The 20,539-nt window shown below is 36.9% G+C and overlaps 1 protein-coding gene across 4 annotated transcripts in view; it reads right to left on the bottom strand.

Annotated features, from left to right (window-relative positions):
- Positions 1–20,539, bottom strand: part of KCNIP4 (potassium voltage-gated channel interacting protein 4) — a 399,406-nt gene that overhangs the window by 274,308 nt on the left and 104,559 nt on the right. For 2 of the 4 annotated variants that reach the window (XM_069014339.1, XM_069014341.1), the window contains exon 1: positions 19,863–20,283. The exons of the other annotated variants lie outside the window; for them this stretch is intronic. In XM_069014339.1, the coding sequence (XP_068870440.1) occupies positions 19,863–19,950 (88 nt within the window). In that variant the 5' untranslated portion in view covers positions 19,951–20,283. Of the gene's footprint in view, positions 1–19,862; positions 20,284–20,539 lie in introns of those variants that run through there. 4 annotated transcript variants of the gene reach the window in all.

Below are 20,539 nucleotides of genomic sequence, written 5' to 3'. Positions count from 1 at the left end.
TACAATAGATCATAAGGTAAACCTTGTAACTTACTTGCATTAATCTTGTATTTGCAGGTTGTGGTTGAAATAATTTGTGATGCATTATGTAATGTATAGTCAAATTGAAAGTTATTGTCTAGGATACTCAAAAGTCTGTTTCTCAAAGAAAGTAATTTTTTCTTTTCACAAAATACAGAAGAAATTGGTTTTTTTCTGGCTAATAGCTAAATGCTTTCAGAATTTTTCCTGCAACCCTTTCTCTCTCTTTACATCTCAAATGAGAAATAAGGATGGAATGATTTTATGGGGGGGAAAAAGGGGAATAAAGAGTTACATTTTACTGTCAAAAATCATCATAACTATTTTAAGCCTTTTCTTAAAGACACCATAATATCCTTTAACAAGGAGTTCAACATTTCTGAGGAAACAGGAACAAGGATAGCCTCAGATGTAAGAAATAAAATAAAACAGGAGAATTGTATTTTTTTCTGTACTAGCTAAACATGAAGTTACATTTGAACTGAGTACCACCAGCTGTCTCAAATCTTTTTCCTGTGCTTGTTTCAACATGATTGTGCTTTGATGGCTCAGACAGAACAAAGGAATCCCATGCCAATCTGTACAAAAATATGCAATGTGCTAGTATCAAGCAAAGGCTTTAAAACAGAGATGATCAAACCTTGAATTATTCTTAAACTACACTGTACAACCAGAACCAATGTCATCACTTCTCGATGCAATAAGAGTTCCCTTCCAATACTGTTGATTAATGTATATATCAGTTCAGAAAGCTAAGCTGGCAAATGACATAAATCCAAATGGCATAAGGGAAGTAAAGATTTATGGAAGAGGAAGTATATATGTGAGGAAAAAAAAAAAAACATTGAAGAAGCAACAGTAGCCTCAAAGAGAAAGGATATGCTAATGCAGGTTATCCCTAAAATGACACATTGCTAGCATCTTGAGAACAGACAGACAGTTCACCTTATAAAAATGGCCACAGCATCTACTTAATTGAATGTCCCAAATGGTGCCTTCATTAACCATGATATCCTCTGTGGACTTGATGGAATGTGAAACCTTGACAAATTAATTTTCTAAAACAGTAAGTTTGGGTTAAAGTAAGAAGTATTAAAACTATTTAAAGTTCTAATTTAGCAGATATTGTGAAACAATGGCAAAATGAATATCTCAGTAATGAAATGTTACTCAAATACTGAAACAGTAATTAAATAATAACACCATTAGTCAGCAATAAACATGAACAGGACACAAAACTTTGGCACCTTTTCCCTGGATTTTTCACTACTCCGCCTTATTACCAAACTGCTAGAAAATATTTTGGTTTCAGTTTTAATTTTTTCCCTTAAATGACATGATTGTCAAACTACTATTGCTGAGACCCATATTCAATTTTATATTACAATAATTGTCTTGATAGGGTTTGCTAGTATTGTAAAAAATGTATTTTTCCTGATAAAAATTATTGTATTAATAGTGGGGATTTCACAACAGCAAGGAGATTGGCAGTTCTCAACACAGCAGAACCAGAGTTTTTGGGTTGCTCAACTAAGCTACAGATACCAACTTCTTGACACAGGCAGAAATAACTCTCTTTTGTTTTATCACATTCAGGAGACAACCTGATGCCTTCCCTGAGATGCTGTTAAATGTAATAGGGTTTCTTTATTCCTAAGAGTCTGTAGAAATACCCAGTCTATAAAGCTGTAAGTGTGCTTTGTTTTCCAAAACAAGGGGTAGGCAGTATTTATGCTCTAAAATTTTCAAAGAGAAGCATGAGGGAAAAAGAAATTCCCGATTCCAGTGGCACTAGGAGCAAGACACTTTTTTTATTATGTTCTTCCTTCACACCTTCCACGTCCATTGCATTCAGTTTGCATGAAAGGACAGCTACTGCCAAAGCACTTTTATCAACCTTTCTGCTTTGGAAGCTGCTACAAGTTCAAATGCATTCTCACTGTCTTGCTATTTATCAGCAAATCAAGTTTCTTTACCCAAAATTCAGAGGAGTAACTGGCCTCAATTAAAAACTAGCAAAAAGCCCAGGCCTGTTAACTTTTAAAGCATTCATAAAAAGACCTGTTGTTTATGTCAGGCTTTTCAAAAATGTAAATAAGAATGGTTTGTTAATTAAGACACAAAAGAAAAAAAAAAAAAGCAGGGCAACAAAACTGAGAAATTTGACATAACCACCTGGAAGCATGTCCTACAGAATTTCCCAGAACTTCTAATTACCCAGTGCAAGTTACATAAAAGGCAGAATGGAGGAGGCTATTGTAAGGCTACTTGGCTCAGAAAAATTTCTAAATAGCATTTAGTATCAAAAATGAAACTAATGAAGCAAACAAAAGCAATTCTCTTAAATGAAAGAGTGGAATATAATTTCTGTAGAGACAGAAAAGAGAGCTACAGAGCGCTCCCGAAGTTCTCTTTTTTTTTCCTACAGACACCCAGGGAGAACAAAGAAGTATACTGACAACAGCTGACTCCAAAACTAGGTGGCTTCCTATAGTTTCAACCTAGCTCAGCATGAGAGGGCTATAAGACTTTTCCAAACAGAAGTATATAGTATAAGACCTAAACAAGAGCATAAATAAATTAATAACCAGCTTGTCTATCTGTGCTTCTTCTAAGTCCACAGAGTCAATTTCATAAATTCGTGCAGTTAATTAAATTCTGACAACAGATCAGACTGAGATTTTAGATAAAACAAAGACCAAAAGACCCCAAATAAACTTCTGTCAAGAAAAAAAGTGTACCTTTAGTTCACAATCAATCTGTCAGAATGAAAGTGCTCTTTGTCCTGAATATGAAAATACAGAAAAGGAGTCCTGAAGCATGTGTTCATCATTAAGTCAAAAAACCTGTAAGCCAAAACTCAACAGCAATAGGAAAAAAAAAATAAGTTAGCAGTTTTAGCAATTGCCTACAATAAAACACTGCAATTTGAGGTAGATAATGCCTAATATACACAATCTTTCATCACTTACAGAGTCACAGAAATGTTGGCAAAAACCTCTAAGATCATCAAGTCCAATCTTTTGTGTCCAAGTTGCTTCATTTAGAAGGATTATTTTGCAAGATTTTTACAAAAGGGTCACTGCATGATTGTCATTCCACCCTGGACTATTAATCAGTACTGCTTGTGATAACAACCTGAAAGCAAATTAGATATTTAAGTGGCCGGAGTCATGCAAGCTTAAAGGAGCAAGAGGAAAGCAGTGAAGGGTCAGGAAATTAAACTCATGATTTGCAGGCACTAGCTAAGGAGTATGTGAATTTAATGTATGACTAATTACAAACTGGAAAGACAAAAAAGAGCCACTGCTGTATTACAAAGCAAAGTAAACCTTTTACTCCATTGAGTAACTGCTTGCATTGCAGGGGCAAGAGAATGAAAAGGTAAGTAATGTGAAGAGCTTCTCAGGTAAAAGAGAGCTCTTGAATGAAGATGGCAGAGAGCTGCTGAACTTCACTCGGAAGCTAAGGACAGAACAGTGAAGGACTGAATCCTTCATCTCTATTTAAACATAAAAACAAACAAACTAACCACATGGAAACTGAACAGTCCCTTTAAGAAAAAATACTTCTGGGGTGAAAGCAGATTAGTATCTTTCTACAGTATCTCAGCGGGTCCTTCAAGGACATTCTGCAAACATACTGCTTGAATATGCTTTGAAACTTCCCTTTAAGACCTGTTTGTTGGATATACTTCAAAAATTTCCTTAAAAAATTGTTTAGTGGGTTTTTTTAGAATTCTTAGTAGAAACCAGGGGCTGTAGGTCTTCTTTTAAGGGAATAGATACCACTACAGAGGAGCTGTGGAAATTAAATGTATACTACAAAACTGTTGAAATAGGTACAGGGAAATCTACATCCAATTTTTCCATCCATTGACTTAGAGCAGTATTACACAAGAGCATACCATATATATATATATATATATATATATATAAATAAATAAAACCTTAATCAAGTGTTTGGAAAATTAATGAGATAATTAAAGAAACCCCGTGCCTGAGGTTTCCTATCAGCAAATACACAACTATTTCCATGGCCTATAGCATGCTGGATACACTTCTAATGCAATATTTTAAGTATGTTTAAAATACATTCTTTGTATTTCCCCTAGTATGAACTTCACTAAACTCCTCAAATTTTCTCCTAATACAGATTTACCTATTGCATACAGAAATAACTTAGCGTTAAAAAAAAATGAACTTTTAATTCAGCAAGCTGAGGAAAAAAATGAAAAATTATTTATAGCATTTTCTATCATTGAAGCCCTTTTTTTCTATAACATAAAAAAGCTGAGTTTCTGGGAGAAAACCCTTATTGTACATCATAGGAGATAGCAAACGAAAAAACAGTCACCAGTTTTGACAGCTTACATACTTTGTGTATCAGTAATTGACATCCATTTGGGGCCCTATTCTTTGGGTTTTGAAAATAATTATCTTCCCTGCTGCCTGCTAATTACGTGTTTGAGAGCAAGAACAAACTGTTTTTTAACATCACTCCATACCTTGACACAGGGGGGAAAAAAAAAAAAGCAGACACCAGAGCGAAAATCACATGTTCTTAAGAAGACCAAGAAAGAAACAAAAAGGGCCTTTGTGAGAAAAAATATTTCCCAGAATTTTTTACCCACTGCAATTCTGTACTGCATTTCTATAGAAATGGAAACATCAGAATGCAGATCTTAAGTTCAGGGCCATGCACTTCAACTTTTCACTCTATCTACAGTGACAAAGCACCTCTGCCCTCTGGAATCCCATTCTGTACTATAACAGCTCTGCAGCGTGAAGGACAGCTGTGACCAGCTGAAAACCCATGGGGCATTCACAGGCATGAGCATGAGAAGAGAACTGCTGCTCAGTTCAGCAGCACTGTAAAATAAAAACAAGCAGACAAACAAAAATACGAACATAAAAAAACAAAACCAAAAATCCACGAACACCAAAACCAACCCCTATTTTACCACAACTTCTATAGCTGACTTCTTAAACTCTTAAGGGATAGGCAGATGTCTTCACACTTACTATTTTCTTGCAATTTATTTTTCAATTTTTGATGCATAATGATATTGTTTAAAATACAACTTTAAAGGAAAAATACTACGCACAGTAAAAATATCTACTAAAAACAATGACCTAAATGTAACGGGTTCTTTAAAAAAAAACAAAACAAAACAAACAATCCTTTTAGAACACACTTATTTTTTTTTAAATTGTACAGAGTGAAACAAATTAAATTTTATAAACTTCCATCTGGGATTCAGGATGTTTGATTGCATTTTTACAATCGACTGAAATGAAAATGAGTAGTTTAGCTTAGCAGTCTGTACAGTTCTGTGCCTGGAAATTTATCATAGTTTGCCATGTAATTTAAGCACTCAATTTCCAACAGCTACTGCTCTCAGTCTGGGGAGGCAGCAAGGAAAAAAATCTACAACAAATTACACATGATGAATTTTTAGTAGCCTCAGTAGGGGGTTTTTTGTGTCACTAGGAGACAGGATACTGTGCAACAGACTGCCTGAGAGAAGAGGTTAACAAATTGGGTAGTAAAAAGAAGCTATGTGGAAGGTGACCTTCTGAGAAAGGTATTCCAGCCTCTGGCTGGGATGAGGAAAGGGTATGACTGCTATAGAATTATATTAAAGCAGCTAATCACTCACTTCTGAAAGAGAGTTGTCCTGGCAACTTTGCTTTGTATTGAGTCATCTGCTACTGCACTTATGCGTTTGTATGCCTTTGACATATTTTCTTGATTGGACTTTTCAGGAATCCAGTGCTGGAATGCTAAGTCTTTAATCCTACATCATAAGACAGATACCAAGCTACTTAATTGTACCAGAATGACTTCTGCCCCAGGACTGGGAAGGATTAAAGCACAGACAGCAGTTTTAACCATGTTTTCTTGGACTTCAGCAGAATGTAGGCACCAGGGTCCCATCGTACTTACCCACGAGCTGAATCAACTTGTCCTTGTCAGGGAAATTGTGGTGAAACAAAGTCTCAAACCAGTTTTGCATTCTATCTAGTCAACCATGCGTTGTTTTAGAATGACAAATCTTAATGATTGGCATTAGCATCTTTGAAAGAATCTCTTCAAAGGCATTATTGAGTCTCCCAAAGCACTGGAGCAAGAAATTCATTCCTCTTGCTGTGTTTAGAAGAAATTCACAGTGGCTTATATAGATACACTCTGCACTGGTAATGTGTTTTAATACCTTCTTATTCCAGTAGGAAGCAAAGAGAAAAGGTTAAAAACCTCAAGATTTTTAAATTCATTTAAACAAATGAGTGGCACACAGTGGACTGGTTGTAAGGAGAACACTGATCTTTCGAGGCAGGTCTCGTGGCATCAGCTCCCTTCAGGATGTGCATGCCCACTTGATTTGGATTCACTACTTTTAGGAGTCTGCCAGTCTTTAAAGATAGGTTAAAAAAAAAAAAAAAAGGACAAAGGCAGGAAATGGAGTAGTTACAAGTAGTGACATCACATCAGAGGGAAGTTATAGTGAAGGAGTCCCTAGGAGGTAAATGCTGAAGCTCCAAATATTCAGCATATTCATAAGTGTTCAGAAAAACAGGACTAATAATGAAGCTAGAAAAATCCATTTATGATATTCAGCGAAGGGTTAGTGGAAGAACTGCAGAAGGACCCCAAGGAAGTGAGTGACCAGGGATGAAGTGATCAAAGACAGCAGGCAGATGAAACAAAGCAGCCAAATTAATAATATAAGGCAGGTAGGAAAACCAACTTTACCTCACACCATAGGGTGATGAATCAAGACAGACTACAAGCACTGAAAAATGGAAACATACTCTCATAATTCATATGTCTAAGAAAACATTGGCTTAGCAGCACTTTCGCAAAAAGCAAACAAAATGTTTTAAATTCTTACAGAAGTATAAAAAGAATTGAAGAGCAACCATACAGAATTGTTAAAGTAGGGGGACTGTACATTTTTAAGCATTACAAGACCTGAATTTCCTAGACTATAAAGGACTTAACAGAAAGCAGCAAAAGCAGAACACCTAACTGTATATATACAGGTGCCACTGTGAACTTCAAGAAAAAGAATTTGAAATTTTAGTATATAGTACTAGTTTTGCGAGTTCAAACCTATTCTGTAAAGAGCCCAAATAAGTGATGCTTAAATGCACAGAGATAATTTGGGAAAATCTAAGCTAAGTTCTACTCATGTCCTAACTACAGACCTTCAGCATTGCTTCCTATACCATATTCCATCTGCAGGGAGCTGTAAGTGCAGTGAGGGTCTTCCACACTGCTTCAGCATGTAAGTGGGCAGAAACATGAAGCAGGATATTTCCACCAGCCATCACCTTCCCAGTGCCCTCTAGACACAATTATATGTGTTTGAAGGCATTTTCCTTCAAATTCTGCTCCTCCGTGGCCCAGCTTGCTAAAGCCCCAGCACTGCACATTTCCCTTCACAGCCCCCAGATCACAGGCACACCATGATCTTTACTTCATTTTTTCAGTTCACTGTGGTGCAACCTTTTCTGCCTCTCATCCTTTGCCTTGTCAGACTTAAAAGATTTTAAAGCCAATGCACCTCCGGGTAGGTGTAGATATAGTTGCAGTATTCAGTCTATTTAAGTGTGGAATGCTTCATCTCCAGGTGTACACTTTGGTGGTATTTCTTAAGTAGTTGTGGTGCAATACAGATCTGGTATTTGATGCAGATTAACTAAATCTGGGAAAAAAAATAGTAGTACAAAATATAAACTAAAATGTTGTATTGTTTGGAAAGAATAGTGTTGTAAACTGTTGTTGTTGTTGTTCATATAGTCATATATACAATGCCACAGTATACATTTATCCTCCAGGTAAGCTGTAATGGAAAGAAAATCTCAAACCTAAATATTCTCACTTTGATCAGTAGCAATACATCTAAAATACACAGCCAACCTACAAGCACTGAAAAGTGTAAACACTATTTTCTATCATTAAGTGGATCTCTTTACTGATGAACTCTACCAGGTAAGATAGGAGGTAAGAGCATTTCTATTAATTTTTTTAAAAGGGGGAACACATAGCAAATTGCCTATCTACACTGTCAAGATGGATCACAGAATGGATCAGGTTGGGAGGAACCACAGTAGGCCATGTGGTCCAACCTCCCTGCTCAAGCAGGGTCATCCCAGAACCCTGGTTTCGCATCCAGACAGCTCTTGAGTATCTCCAGTGTGGGAGATTCCACAACCTCTCTGGGCAACCTGTTCCATGTGCAGTCACACACAGAGTAAAGAAGTCCTTCCTCATGTTCAGGTGGAACTTCCTGAGCATTATTTTCAGCCCATTGCCTCTTGTCCTGTTGCTTGGCACCACTGAGCAGACAGGCTCCACCCTCCCTTATACACATTGATTAGGTCCCCTCTCAGTTGTCTCTTCTTGAGGCTGCACAGACCCAGCTCCCTCAGCCTTTCCTCGTAAGAGAAATGCTCCACTCCCTTAATCATCTTTGTCACCCTCAGCTAGACCCACTCCAGGATATTTACAAGAATTCTATTACATTTTGAAGGGTAGTTTCCTCCTTGATGGAAAAGAACATCTTTTTGCTTTATGGTACAACTTGATTGATGAAAACATCTCAGCAGACTAGTCATGAAAGAACTGGCCTTAGTCCTACACTGTCTCAACAGGATGACATTTCAATTAATGTCACAGTACGATACTGTACAGACAACAGGTAGGTAATTTAATAGATCAGTCCAGAACTTCCTGTAAGCAATATATACAATCCAATTAGTTTCTCACAATAGACTACAGCAGTTATTTGAGGAGCTTCAAGTACTTCATCTGGGAAGTCTTCACAGGGGCAGGAATGCCCTGCTGTTTCTATTCCCATCTGTCACTCAGCATTAAAGTTTCAGAGCACTGTGAACATGAACATGGGGGATGTTGTGGCACTTGAATTCACCTGTGTGTGGCGAGAGGGAGAGTGCCCGAATAGCAATGACACTTCCAAAACCAGCAGTCAGGGTAACAGATACTTAAAACTGAAAGTGAGCAGTGACTGTCAGCCACCACCATCTCTGTCTTCCCCAACATGGATTTCAGTTACTGTTGTAACTCATTGGATGCAAAAATCAGTCCATTTTTGAAGGAATAAATATTTCTACAACATATTTCTGAAAAATTTTGCCCTCAATGTTACAAGTTCAGAGTGCTGACAGTTAAGACATGACACCATGCTGTCCACTAAATATTTCTCTCAGACCAAACTCTTAATTGGTACAGATTTGCCTGCAAGGCATGAATCTGGTACACAACAACACAGAGGTATCAGAGGCCATGCATAAATGCACATTTTCATACACTAGTGTCACTTGGGCTCTTCTTTCCCCTCCACCCGCTCTCCTCACCCTCACTCTTGATTCTCCTTAAAGTCTTATTTTATATGTTCTATTCTCTTGACATTAAGTTGCATCTAATTTTCTTCATTTGGTTACATTTTTAAAAGTTAATAGCTGATTGAATAGATTAAAGATTTTCTTGTCCTCACTAAAAAGCCCTGATGCCTTTTAAGGAATCCTGAGGAGCTATGCACATAGGCTACTCAGGAAAGTTAATTATTAATTATCAGTAAGGTGGAATAGTTAAGATTAATTCAGTCACTGTTGAGACCCACTCATTCAGAATTTAAATAGAATTTAGCTTCATTTCCTTGAGAAATGAATTATGCTAAATTAAAATGAGGTTACTTCAGTTCTTATTCTTCTGCAATGTAGTAGTTTTACTTAATTTCAATTAAATCTGCACACGAAGACAATTCCTTAGATTTCTCTTATGTTTTAACTCCCCTCCTGAAGTGATAATGGAAGAAGTTTACAAAACTTGTGTTAGGCTGCATTACAGCAATTCAAAAGCAGCTTATCATTGGTGTTTAATATTTTTTTGTCTGGGAACAAACAGATGATAATTTGGGGAAATTTACTAAATATATATAATCACTAGAATCACATTTACAGTAATTAAGCAATTTCAGATGCATTTTCTACAGAAAGCTCTGCAGATTTTACTGCTGTGGATTCCACAGGCACCACTGATAATGAATTAGATGGTAAGAGTACTGATTGTACTTGACATGAGAGATGGTGATTTAAGCACATTTAAAACTTTTAAGTGAAAATTAAGTTTGTATAGAAGAGGGATTTGTTTAAAACTGGGTGTACTTATACATTTTAAACATATAATTTTATAAAGGTAAAAACCATATTTTTTACATAATCCAAGATAATCTAAATAATCAACAAAAGTTGATTATGCTAGGTATATGTACCCATACTATGTGTATTCTAACTGATTAGAAATTAACCCAATTTTTTTGGCCCCAAGCTGGATGCATCTGTGTGTGTCAGCACCACATTTGACCAGCAACCTTCCTTTCTTAAGAGCTGCAGAAACCAGAGCCCCCCAAAAGGCATCATGTCCTTGTTCCAAGGAACTCATCTGAGGGGAAAGCCTGACCTGGGATTTTTAAAGAAATTCTTCAACTAACGTAATGAATGTAGCGATTAGACTAAAGAAGCTATGGACAAACTTTTGAGAAGTAAATGATATAGAAGTCTAATTCCTATTTTCAGAGTTGACTAAGGAATCCATTTTCTGCTGACCTTTACAAGTATTACTATAAATCAAACATAAATTATCAACTGCCACTTTTTTCCCTGAAATTAAATGAAGTTTGCAATAGCTGTCACAGAAAAGTCTGCACTGCACAAATTCTAAATGTTGTTTGATTTTATTCACATTCCTCATAAAAGGTATTTAAAAAATTACAAATATGGTCATAAAAACTAGACTAACATACACAAAATCTAGTACCTCTTTTCAGATTCATTCAATTTCTTAAACTAATGAACTATGGGTGTTGATGAAAACAGACTTTTTTTCTCTCCATCCCAAACACTTTTATTTTATATTTAAAATTAATCACACTGCCTAGATGGGCACTCCATAAAAAGTGCAAGAGGGTAAATCAAATTGTTACCAGTTTTAAAAGCTAAAGAGCCTATTTGACATACACACACAATAACACTGTATATGCTATTTTCAGTTTATGTATTCTGAAGAAACTAATGACAAACTTAATTTATGAAATTATGGCATCTATATTATTTGGAATAGAACATCAAATGCAGAATTAATGACAAGTTAGAGTTCAATACTGCAGGAATCTAATAATAATCAATATACATTGTATGTTCAAAATGTTCAAAATATTAGCAGAAACCCCCAGTAGCAGAGTCCATTAGAATACCTGCTGTAGCTTTAAAAAAGAAGTTTACAAAATAAAATAATTTTTAATTTTTTGAAGCATTTCAGGGGAGTGAACCCCCTAGATCCAAGTATACACATACTTCCACCATGCTACAGATTTCAGTTAAAAATACAAAGACATAAATTTACACTTAAGAAACAGAATATAAAGGTAGTATCTTAGTTAATGCTTAAAAAAATGAATTTATCCAATTTCTACAGCTTTTTGCAGTGAAAAGTTCAGGAGTTTAATTCCAGACAGTTTTTCATTTGTTTGTTTTATTTTAAATTACTTCAAAAGTCAGTATTTTAATTTTGGAAATGAAAGAAATATTACAGTGAATTGCATTGTCTTCCATGACAGGCTGTCATCATGAAGAGACAGGAGGCAAGTGAAGAGTTCACCAATTCAGAGACACATAAAAATCCATAGGCAGAATTTAAATTAACTGGGTTATACACACAAATGTAAACGTTACAAATTAATCCGGTCTGAAAACACCGGATTTAAGTAAAGCAAGTAAACACCTCCACACCATACCAGGAAAGAGAACAGTGGTGGTGACAACCGAGGTCACTGCCAGTGTAATGGGACATAAGGCTGGCATTCACCAGGCACAAAGCAGTGTTATCAGTTCTATTGTTTCTATTTGGCTGTATCAGAGCCAGTTACACATAAAAACCAGTTAAAGACTGAAGTGCTGTTAGCAGGTAGTTCAGTACCCATGCATTTCCAAGCCAACATATCACTGCCATTTTCCAGATTGGCCAATAACTTCATATCCAAATATGGTATTGAATTGGCCATTATCCGTCTCTAATGTTTCTACAGAATTCAAAAATGAAACAGTTCAATAGAGAAAACATTTCTGTTAATACAGGTTCACATTTAAGATAGCCCTTGCAGACTGGTAAGTATGAACATGTGGTTATCCACAGCCATCCATGAAACTAACAGTTAAAATACACATTATTACTGCAGTCACTAATGTACATACATATATCGTCATATTTGGGTGAATGAGGTTGTCATGGTTTCTCATTTTTATTCCTAGCTTGTATCTTTCCCTTAACTGCCACAAATAAAACTATGACGCAGGTCCAAAAATACTGGGGTTTTAAAACCTCCATTTGAATGATCAGCTATTGACACCGATACTGATAGGATGCATCCATCATCCCTAGCTAGCCCTGCTTTAGATGTTACATACTCATTTCTTCTCACATCCCTAGAGCTTCTAATCCCTTTTCAGGGTATCTAAAACTACAAGACATAAGAAAGTATATACACACACATTTTCCTATGGATTAGTTCATAAAACTTATCCTAAGGCTACTCCATCGTGAAGCCTAACAAACCCAATATATCAAAAAATACATGCAGTAATTCTTATTAGTAATATGTAAATCACTGTCTGAAAAACTATTTCAGTTGACTTCATATTCAGTTTATGATTCCATGTAAACTATCTGTTTTAAACTTCTGGTGGTTGCAGGAAGGTGCTCAGGAGAGATCACTTACTTGAGAACAAAAAGAGGCAGAATTACAGCTGCTGAACTGTGATACTCTACCATTGTTCGAAGCAGTGATAACATCCTGACCCCAGAGAAGTTTATTTTGACTTTTGGAACTGGGTTTCTTTGTTTGTTTGTTTTTAAATATCAAGATTAATGAAACTCATGTAAAGGAGCACTTATCAAAGGCTTCATATTTTTCTTAGGTAAAAAAAAATCAAACCAATTAGTGAATGCAGGTTGTACTTCTTGATGGCATGTTCTTTGATAAAACAGATTATCAAAGGTAATTTCTAGTCCATTTTGTCTTTTTTTGCACAGAAATTTTTTCTGGCCTACTGCCAAGAGGAATATATCATCTGAGCATAGGTGTGGGAGGCCTCACAACTGCACTCCTCTGACTGTCCTAGTTCACATACCTATTGCTGCCAAAAGTCCAAGACTGCTTAGGACAGTAGTTTGTTCTGAATTCTTTCAAGGGCTGCTCCTTGGTAAATCCAGGAGGAATCCCTTTTTTTGAATGCAAGTTACCAATATAAAAACATAGGAACTACTACTGTATTGGTTCAGACTAAGGATCCATCTAGCTCAATACCCTGTCTTCACCAACAGGTATCAATGTAAGCCCAGTGAAAAGGAGAAACAGAACAAGCACTTTGAACATTTTCCCCTAACACTTTTATAGCCATGGACTTTTTTCATCTCTGGGAAACTCTTACATATTTAATCTAGATAGTGCGTCCCAACAGGTTTGTTTTCCAACTCCTTGTCTAGCTGGTCCCTCTGGACTCATGCAGAACTTTTTGCACTTACAACACCCTTTAGTAAGGAATTTCACAAGTTTATCAGCCCCAGGGTTTTGTTTCTGGCCAGTAATGGTAAGCTCACCACCTATTCATTTAGACATAAAGCTCATTTTGCCCAGCATACCACTTCACTTTACGCTACATCAAACTTTATCTGTCATTTTACTATCTTTGAGAATCATTGCACAATATCTGTCTACAGTAGAAAGTCCCTATAAAAGGAACAAAAACATAAGAACCAAGAAAACAGTCTGTGCATTCCAAGATTGTATTTATTTCAGTTGGCATCCAAATTTCTATTCCAAATATATCCTGCTCCTTGCTGCTTCTATACTCCAAGTTACTCTGTACAATTGTTAAATGAAAAGTACACACACAGTGAAGAACTGTATTATATTGCACAAGGCTGAGACAGTCTTAATGCTGCCATTTCCTAACGTTTTGTCTGCATGATTTGGTAATTTTCTAAGAGTTCCTTTAGGAATATTTTTAAACATAATATCAAGTGCTGTGTCCCACATACAGCTGAATTTTAATACTATCTTTATAAATGGCCTCAGTAGTTTGGACTCTTACAGCAACAGTACAGAACAGAGGACTTACAAAAGGAAGATCACTAAGGATGACCACAGAATGCTTTCCAATGTGTCATTTGCAAGAGAAGCTGAACTGTATCTTTCATTATAATTAAGATTCAGACTTGGAATGAGAGATTAAAACCTCATTTTTTTCAACAGAAATAGTATGCAGCATGGTAACTTTGTCCTTTTCCAATTAACACACCATAAGAAGCCTTAAGATTTCAGTGAAGGCTCTTTTGGAATGATCTGGAAAAAAATCTTCTTTAAATAGGTTATATGGTGGAGTTAATGTCTAAAAATCATGAGCCAAGTAAAATATTTAAACATATTCAGGAGAATATGTTTAAAGATTAGGGTATTGCCTTTAGATCCCCCACTTGGAGATATCCACTACTGCTTCATGCATCTGTGAAGTTGAGTCTATCTCAAATATGCAGGATTATAAAACTTGAAGTTGAAACATTTTGCACAACACTGAGATACAAACCAGGAAGAGCAAAGGCAGTCTATGTAGACCCATTTCTGAAGAGGGGAAAAAATATAATTTTTGAGTGCTTAACTGTAATTTATTATAATACATTTTCTAACAAATTATGTTACTTGAAATCTGAGCAATTTTCTACAAAATTGCTGAAAGTTCACAGTAAGTCTGCAGAGTGTGACAGGCATATCGGTAGGATAGATTTTTTGAGGGAACAAAATAAATATTTTTAATTTTCTCCAATTTGTAGCAGAATGCATCATAAGTGCATTAAGTTAAGGCATTCTCAGCTTTTCCCAGAATATATTTCACATTGCCTGTTCCTAAGTTCAATACATATTGGTCTTTTGTCTCAGAGAAATGTCTGCACTACAGCCTATTCTAAATAAAAAGCCTATTGGAGTGATAATATATACAGAGATAGCATAATATAAAAGAAAAGTGTTTTCAAAAGCCAGGTACTCCACAATACAATAAACAAAAAATCCTATAAATATTACAGGAGAATTCAGGCAAAATTCAACTAATATATTTACTTAACCAACAACCAAAACAACCCAAAAAATTTGAGGGAGTTTTTGTAGTTTTTGTTTGGTTGGTGTTTTTTCAGATATTTTTCTCTCAATGTCTGATATTTTATACTCAGGCACCTCTGTCAGCTATTATATGAAACCTACTCAAAATCCCACTTTGCTGACATTTGGTATCCAGCACACCCTTCCACTGAAGGGATTTCCTTCTGAGGTAGATGAATACCAAGACATCACCCACAAAAGTTGCCAATCCTGGTCAGGAAATTGGGCAGGCATAAAGTACAATGCAGAATTTCAAATGAAATCTGGATCGGTTACTTTTAAATTAACGAGACTTCTTTCCCTAAACAGGACATGGCAAATATTCCACTCTTGCACATTGGAATTTGTGAAATTATACATAGAGAGAACACTGCACCTCTGTATAGGAAAAGGTTCCGAAAACCCAGAGGTTCAAACTACCTCATAGGCAACACCCAAGAGATGCCAACCTTGAATGTGGAATTCTTTCCTATTAAAAATAAATGAAAAAATACTAATCAGGTTGACAAATAATACTGATTTTGTATTAAATAAAAAAGAAAAAGGAAATGTTTCAGCAATACAAAAAAGGCATTTGGAAACACATTAAACCTATGTTTTCCCATGAATGTTGACATTTTAGCTTTTCCATGAAATCTTCAACCTAAAAGGTCCTTTTAAAATAATTTTATGTTATATCCTGTTTGCATAAAAAGGGGAACAATCTTTTCATCTGCTCTTTTGGTCTCATACTTTTTTTAAGATTATTTTGATATTTTGATTTTTTTTTTGTCTTTTAATTTATTCTACTTCTCATATTATTTACCATAGAATTTACAGGAATATGGTAACCTGCATTCAAAAAATGGTGATTCCTCTTTGATTTACCAAGGAGCAGCCCTTGAAAGAATTCAGAATAAACTACTGTCCTAAACAATCTCAGACTTTGGCAGCAATAGGCACATGAACTAGGACAGTCAGAGCAGTACAGTTGTGAGGCCTCCCACAGGTTGAGATCTATGCTCAGATGATATATTTCTCTTGGCAGTAGGCCAGAAAAAATTTCTGTGCAAAAAAAAAAGACAAAATGAAGGACTAGAAATTACCTTTGATAATCTGTTTTATCAAAGAACATGCCATCAAAAAGTACAATCTGCATTCACTAATTGGTTTGGGGTTTTTTACCTAAGAAAAACATGAAGCCTTTGGTAAGTGCTTCTTTATACCAGTTTCATCAATCTTGATATTCCAAAACAAACAAACAAACCCCCTAGAAAATCTAAAAAAGTCAAAAAACTTGACATCAATCCATAACTTAATTTTTAAAAGCCTAGAAGAGTGAGATTACTTCAGTTTGTTGGAGAGAGTAGAACTTCACAGCCAGGGTTGTTCTCACTTCCTTTATTCCCTGTATACATATATACTAACTGGGAATTTGAATCTGTCCTGTAAAACCTGGCCTCCTATATGACACCTAATAGGTCTTATCAGGCATTTAATAAAAACATGCCTGAAAGGGACATAACTGTGAAAATTTACCACTAAATTCAGTGACTGTTTTGGCTCTATCATCTCTTTATTCCCCATACTTTATCAGTTGTGACGGTTAAGAAAGATTTCTTAGTCATTGCTCTGAAATCACTTTTCCTCCATTTTAAAATAATCTATGACCTACTTCTTGATCTCACAATGATTTATTTTGTTATTTATATTATGCAAATCCATGTTGCATCCAAAAACTAAAACAGTCTCAAGAGCAGTGCCAAGATTTTACGACAGTGTTTCAAAGACCAGCTGCTTGAAAGTCAAGAGGCAGGAGGCAACAAAGTAGGAATTGGCATGACATTTGGTTTGCAATCTTCAAGCATCTGAGGCAGTATGTTTCACTTGTGGAAACACATCAACTTACTATATAACAGAAATCATGGAAAATTAAAAACTTTGTTTAAAAGACTATTTCTTTTCACTACATTTTGCTATCAATCATAGTGACTTGCTGTAAAAAAAAATTGAGAGAGATCTGTAGGCATTCACGCAGAGACTGTCAATTAAAACCCATTGTAAAGATTTATGAAGCATTTACCTTCAAGCAAGGCAGTAGTTTCATTAATACTGGTTCCAGCTGAGTTGACTATTAAGCACAAGTCCATGCTTACGTATGACTACAGACTGCTATATGAAATAATTTTTATTTTAAACATTTAGATTTACCACAGAACAGGTCTGTAGGGCTATTAATGATTATGAAACGCAAGCTATAAAACCAGTAATCAACAATGACTCCTCAGCTGGCCCCATAGCCAGTAAATCCAGTCTCCCTCCTATACCATTTTGTTTTGTTTTCTGATCAATGTAATCACACCAGCTGCAGCAGAGCTTGTACCAATGTGTAGATTAAGTATATATTCAACACACCTATCCATACAGAAACAAGGGATGGATTAGACTCAGTGCAAGTACTTTCAAGAATGTGTAGTTCCAAACTATTAAGTATAATTTAAACATTAAGGAACACCTGAAAAAGAAACTAGAGGCCAAATCATATCCACAAGGAAATTAAATTATGTTCACCATTGCACTCCTTAGTAAACATTTACACTTCGCAATTAATTGGTTGCTTGTGTGAGGAGATTGAGTGCTTCTAAGAAGTTAAATAAGCACACTTTTATGTTTCTGATACCTATCCTAAATTTTTGAATGCTCAAGATAGAAACAGCAGTATCTTTAATATACAAAGTATAACTTTCTAACACTTTCCACTAGGCTTTCTCATTCCTCTTCATTAATTATCAACTAATTACCAACAGAATTAATTATGCATTAGATTCTCCAGGGTGAAAAATAACTGGTTTGCAACAGTTGAGGTTATTGAATAGGACTGGGCTATGCAAGAGCATAACAGTGGAGCTCTACCTCCCTTAGCATTTCAGGTGTTATCATATTATCTTGTTTGCCATATAATTTGAACATGACGAAGTCTATTAGCTTAATAAGAGTACTAAGATACCACTACCTGTAGTAAAAACAAACTGAAAATTTCCAAGGAACTATCTCAGCTCTTCCTATGAGTGGGGATTTTTCTCTAGCTTGCTTCTGTTAAAGGCCACTCCACTTGGCTTTTTATCATTGAAAATGTGCTGTTTAATTATAAACAAAAGAACTTTAGTGATAGCATATGAATCAGTATCCACAGCAAGTCTTGAAAATGGTTTTGAATTGTGAGCTCAGAAAGGTTGCAGCACAAATGTCAGTCTGAAAAATAGCGTAGTGTGTGCATCGTTCGCCAGATAGGAAAGGAAAAGCTCGGATGACTTTGTGAAAGGAGTATTGGTATGAATTTCTAACACATCTTTCTTCTTGCATCATATATTATTTAATTTCCATAGCAACCCACGGGAGCAAGAAGACTGTTTTCAGAAAAATCTGAATTGATGTAATTCACAAAAGAGAAACTACGATAGGCTAGGAGTGATAGGGAAAATAAAGGCAGGGAAATTCTGTTACTAGACACTCAAAGTTATTAAAAAGCTGTGTCAGATTTCCGTGAGTTACAAGCATCCTATAAAGTATGCATTGCCACTGTTTGTGCTATGGCCTTTATAGCATTGTAATCCCAAATCTGATTAATTGCATGCATCAATTCTTCCAATAATTACTGAAGAGTCAACTTTGCTCTCAAATCTTTTTATCAGTGCCAAAACAAAAACCACAAATAACCAACACGCCACCACCAAACAAACAAAAATGACCAGCTGAAACTTTCAGATGACTTTCAATAAGTGGCTTTTAATTCTCAACAATCATGTTAGTATAACTGGATATTATCTGCTGATGCTGGACTTGCAGATCTGCAAGGGAAAAAAAAGTAACTGAAGTCTAGAAAGAAGCACAATTATATTTTATAAATACAGAATGACATCATGTAAGTTATATTTGTCAGCTGTTGAGAACAACCATAGAAAATGCTGAATTGTGAGAAAAGTATCTTTTCCAAAGTGATAAGAAGAAAACTACAGCATCTGCTCAGTCTAGCTTAGAAACTTTCCCTGGTGCTGCGCACTTTGTCCAAGGTTACAGAAAAAAATTACCTAAGGAAAGTTGACAACCACCAAGTTTCAAATTCCTTAAGGGCAAAGCACAAGTGTTATTTAAAATTCCCTGCAAGACACTATAACATCACATTCACTGTTTGCAGCTGATTTACATCTTTAGATAAGCAAAACCAAGCCTTCGAGAAAAAGAATGTAGTGTGCTTGTCAAAGTAAATCAGCCCAAGAAACAGTGAAAATAAAAAACCGTAAGATTCATCCTTTATGACCAATGTGTCCTCTCTGCAGTACCTTTAACATGTACAGGTGGACAGGTGTAAGCATGTACACTCACATCCCGATTTGGGTTTGTGTGTGTAAAGGCTTAGAGAATGTCAGACTGTCTAAACACTGTAACATCAGACTATGCTGTTTTCATTATGCTCAGCCAGAAAGTAGTTCACAGATCTTCTTTTATTATTATTTATAAGATGAAAGGAATGATAACATAAAACAATGACAACCCTAGATTATCCTTAGGCAATTCTCTTGTTATCATGCTGAACAGCTCGACTACAGAGAAAAACAGTCATTACCTGTGTGAAGAGAACCTGTGATTAGTCTGAGAAGGTACTGGGCAAATTTCAATATTTCCCGCTTACACCGCTTCCTACAGCCACTCATCTTAGGCAATGGGGTATTCCTCTGAGGAGAGCCTGAAGACTTTGCCAGTAAAGGCAATAGTTTCTGCCAGCAAACTTCTGGGGCAGTTCAGAGCCTCACACCGCCTCGCCGTCTCCTCACGGCCGAGCAAGCTCCCGCCGATCTACCTCGGGTGGCTGCGCAAGGGACGCCCGCGGAGGCCGGCGGTACGGGGCGCGGGCGCTGCCACGGCACAGCGCGGTGCGGCGCGGCTCGGCTCGGCTGGGCTGGGCTGGGCTGGGCAGGACACGGCTCGGCTGGGCTCGGCTGGGCAGGACAAGGCTCTGCACGCACAGCTCAGCTCGGCTCTGCACACCAGGCACGGCTCGGCGCGGCTCGGCGCGGCTCAGCGCGGCTGGGCTCGGCGCAGGCACTGGCGCGGCCCCGGGCGCCCCCGCCGCGGCCGGACCCGCGACGCAGGCACTGGCGCGGCCACGGGTGCCCCGGCCGCGGGCGGCTCCGCGGGCGCGCAGCCCGGCGGGCGGGGCGGTGCCGGGGCCCGCCCCACGCAGGCAGCACAGCACCGCCCCCGGGAGCCGCTCCGCCCGGCGCTCCTCCCGCGAGCAGCGGG

This window comes from Aphelocoma coerulescens, chromosome 4 (genome assembly GCF_041296385.1).
Source record: "Aphelocoma coerulescens isolate FSJ_1873_10779 chromosome 4, UR_Acoe_1.0, whole genome shotgun sequence".
In the NCBI taxonomy this organism is placed as follows: domain Eukaryota; kingdom Metazoa; phylum Chordata; class Aves; order Passeriformes; family Corvidae; genus Aphelocoma; species Aphelocoma coerulescens.
Note: the sequence above shows the minus strand (reverse complement) of the source record. Positions and strands in the feature narration are given on the sequence as shown.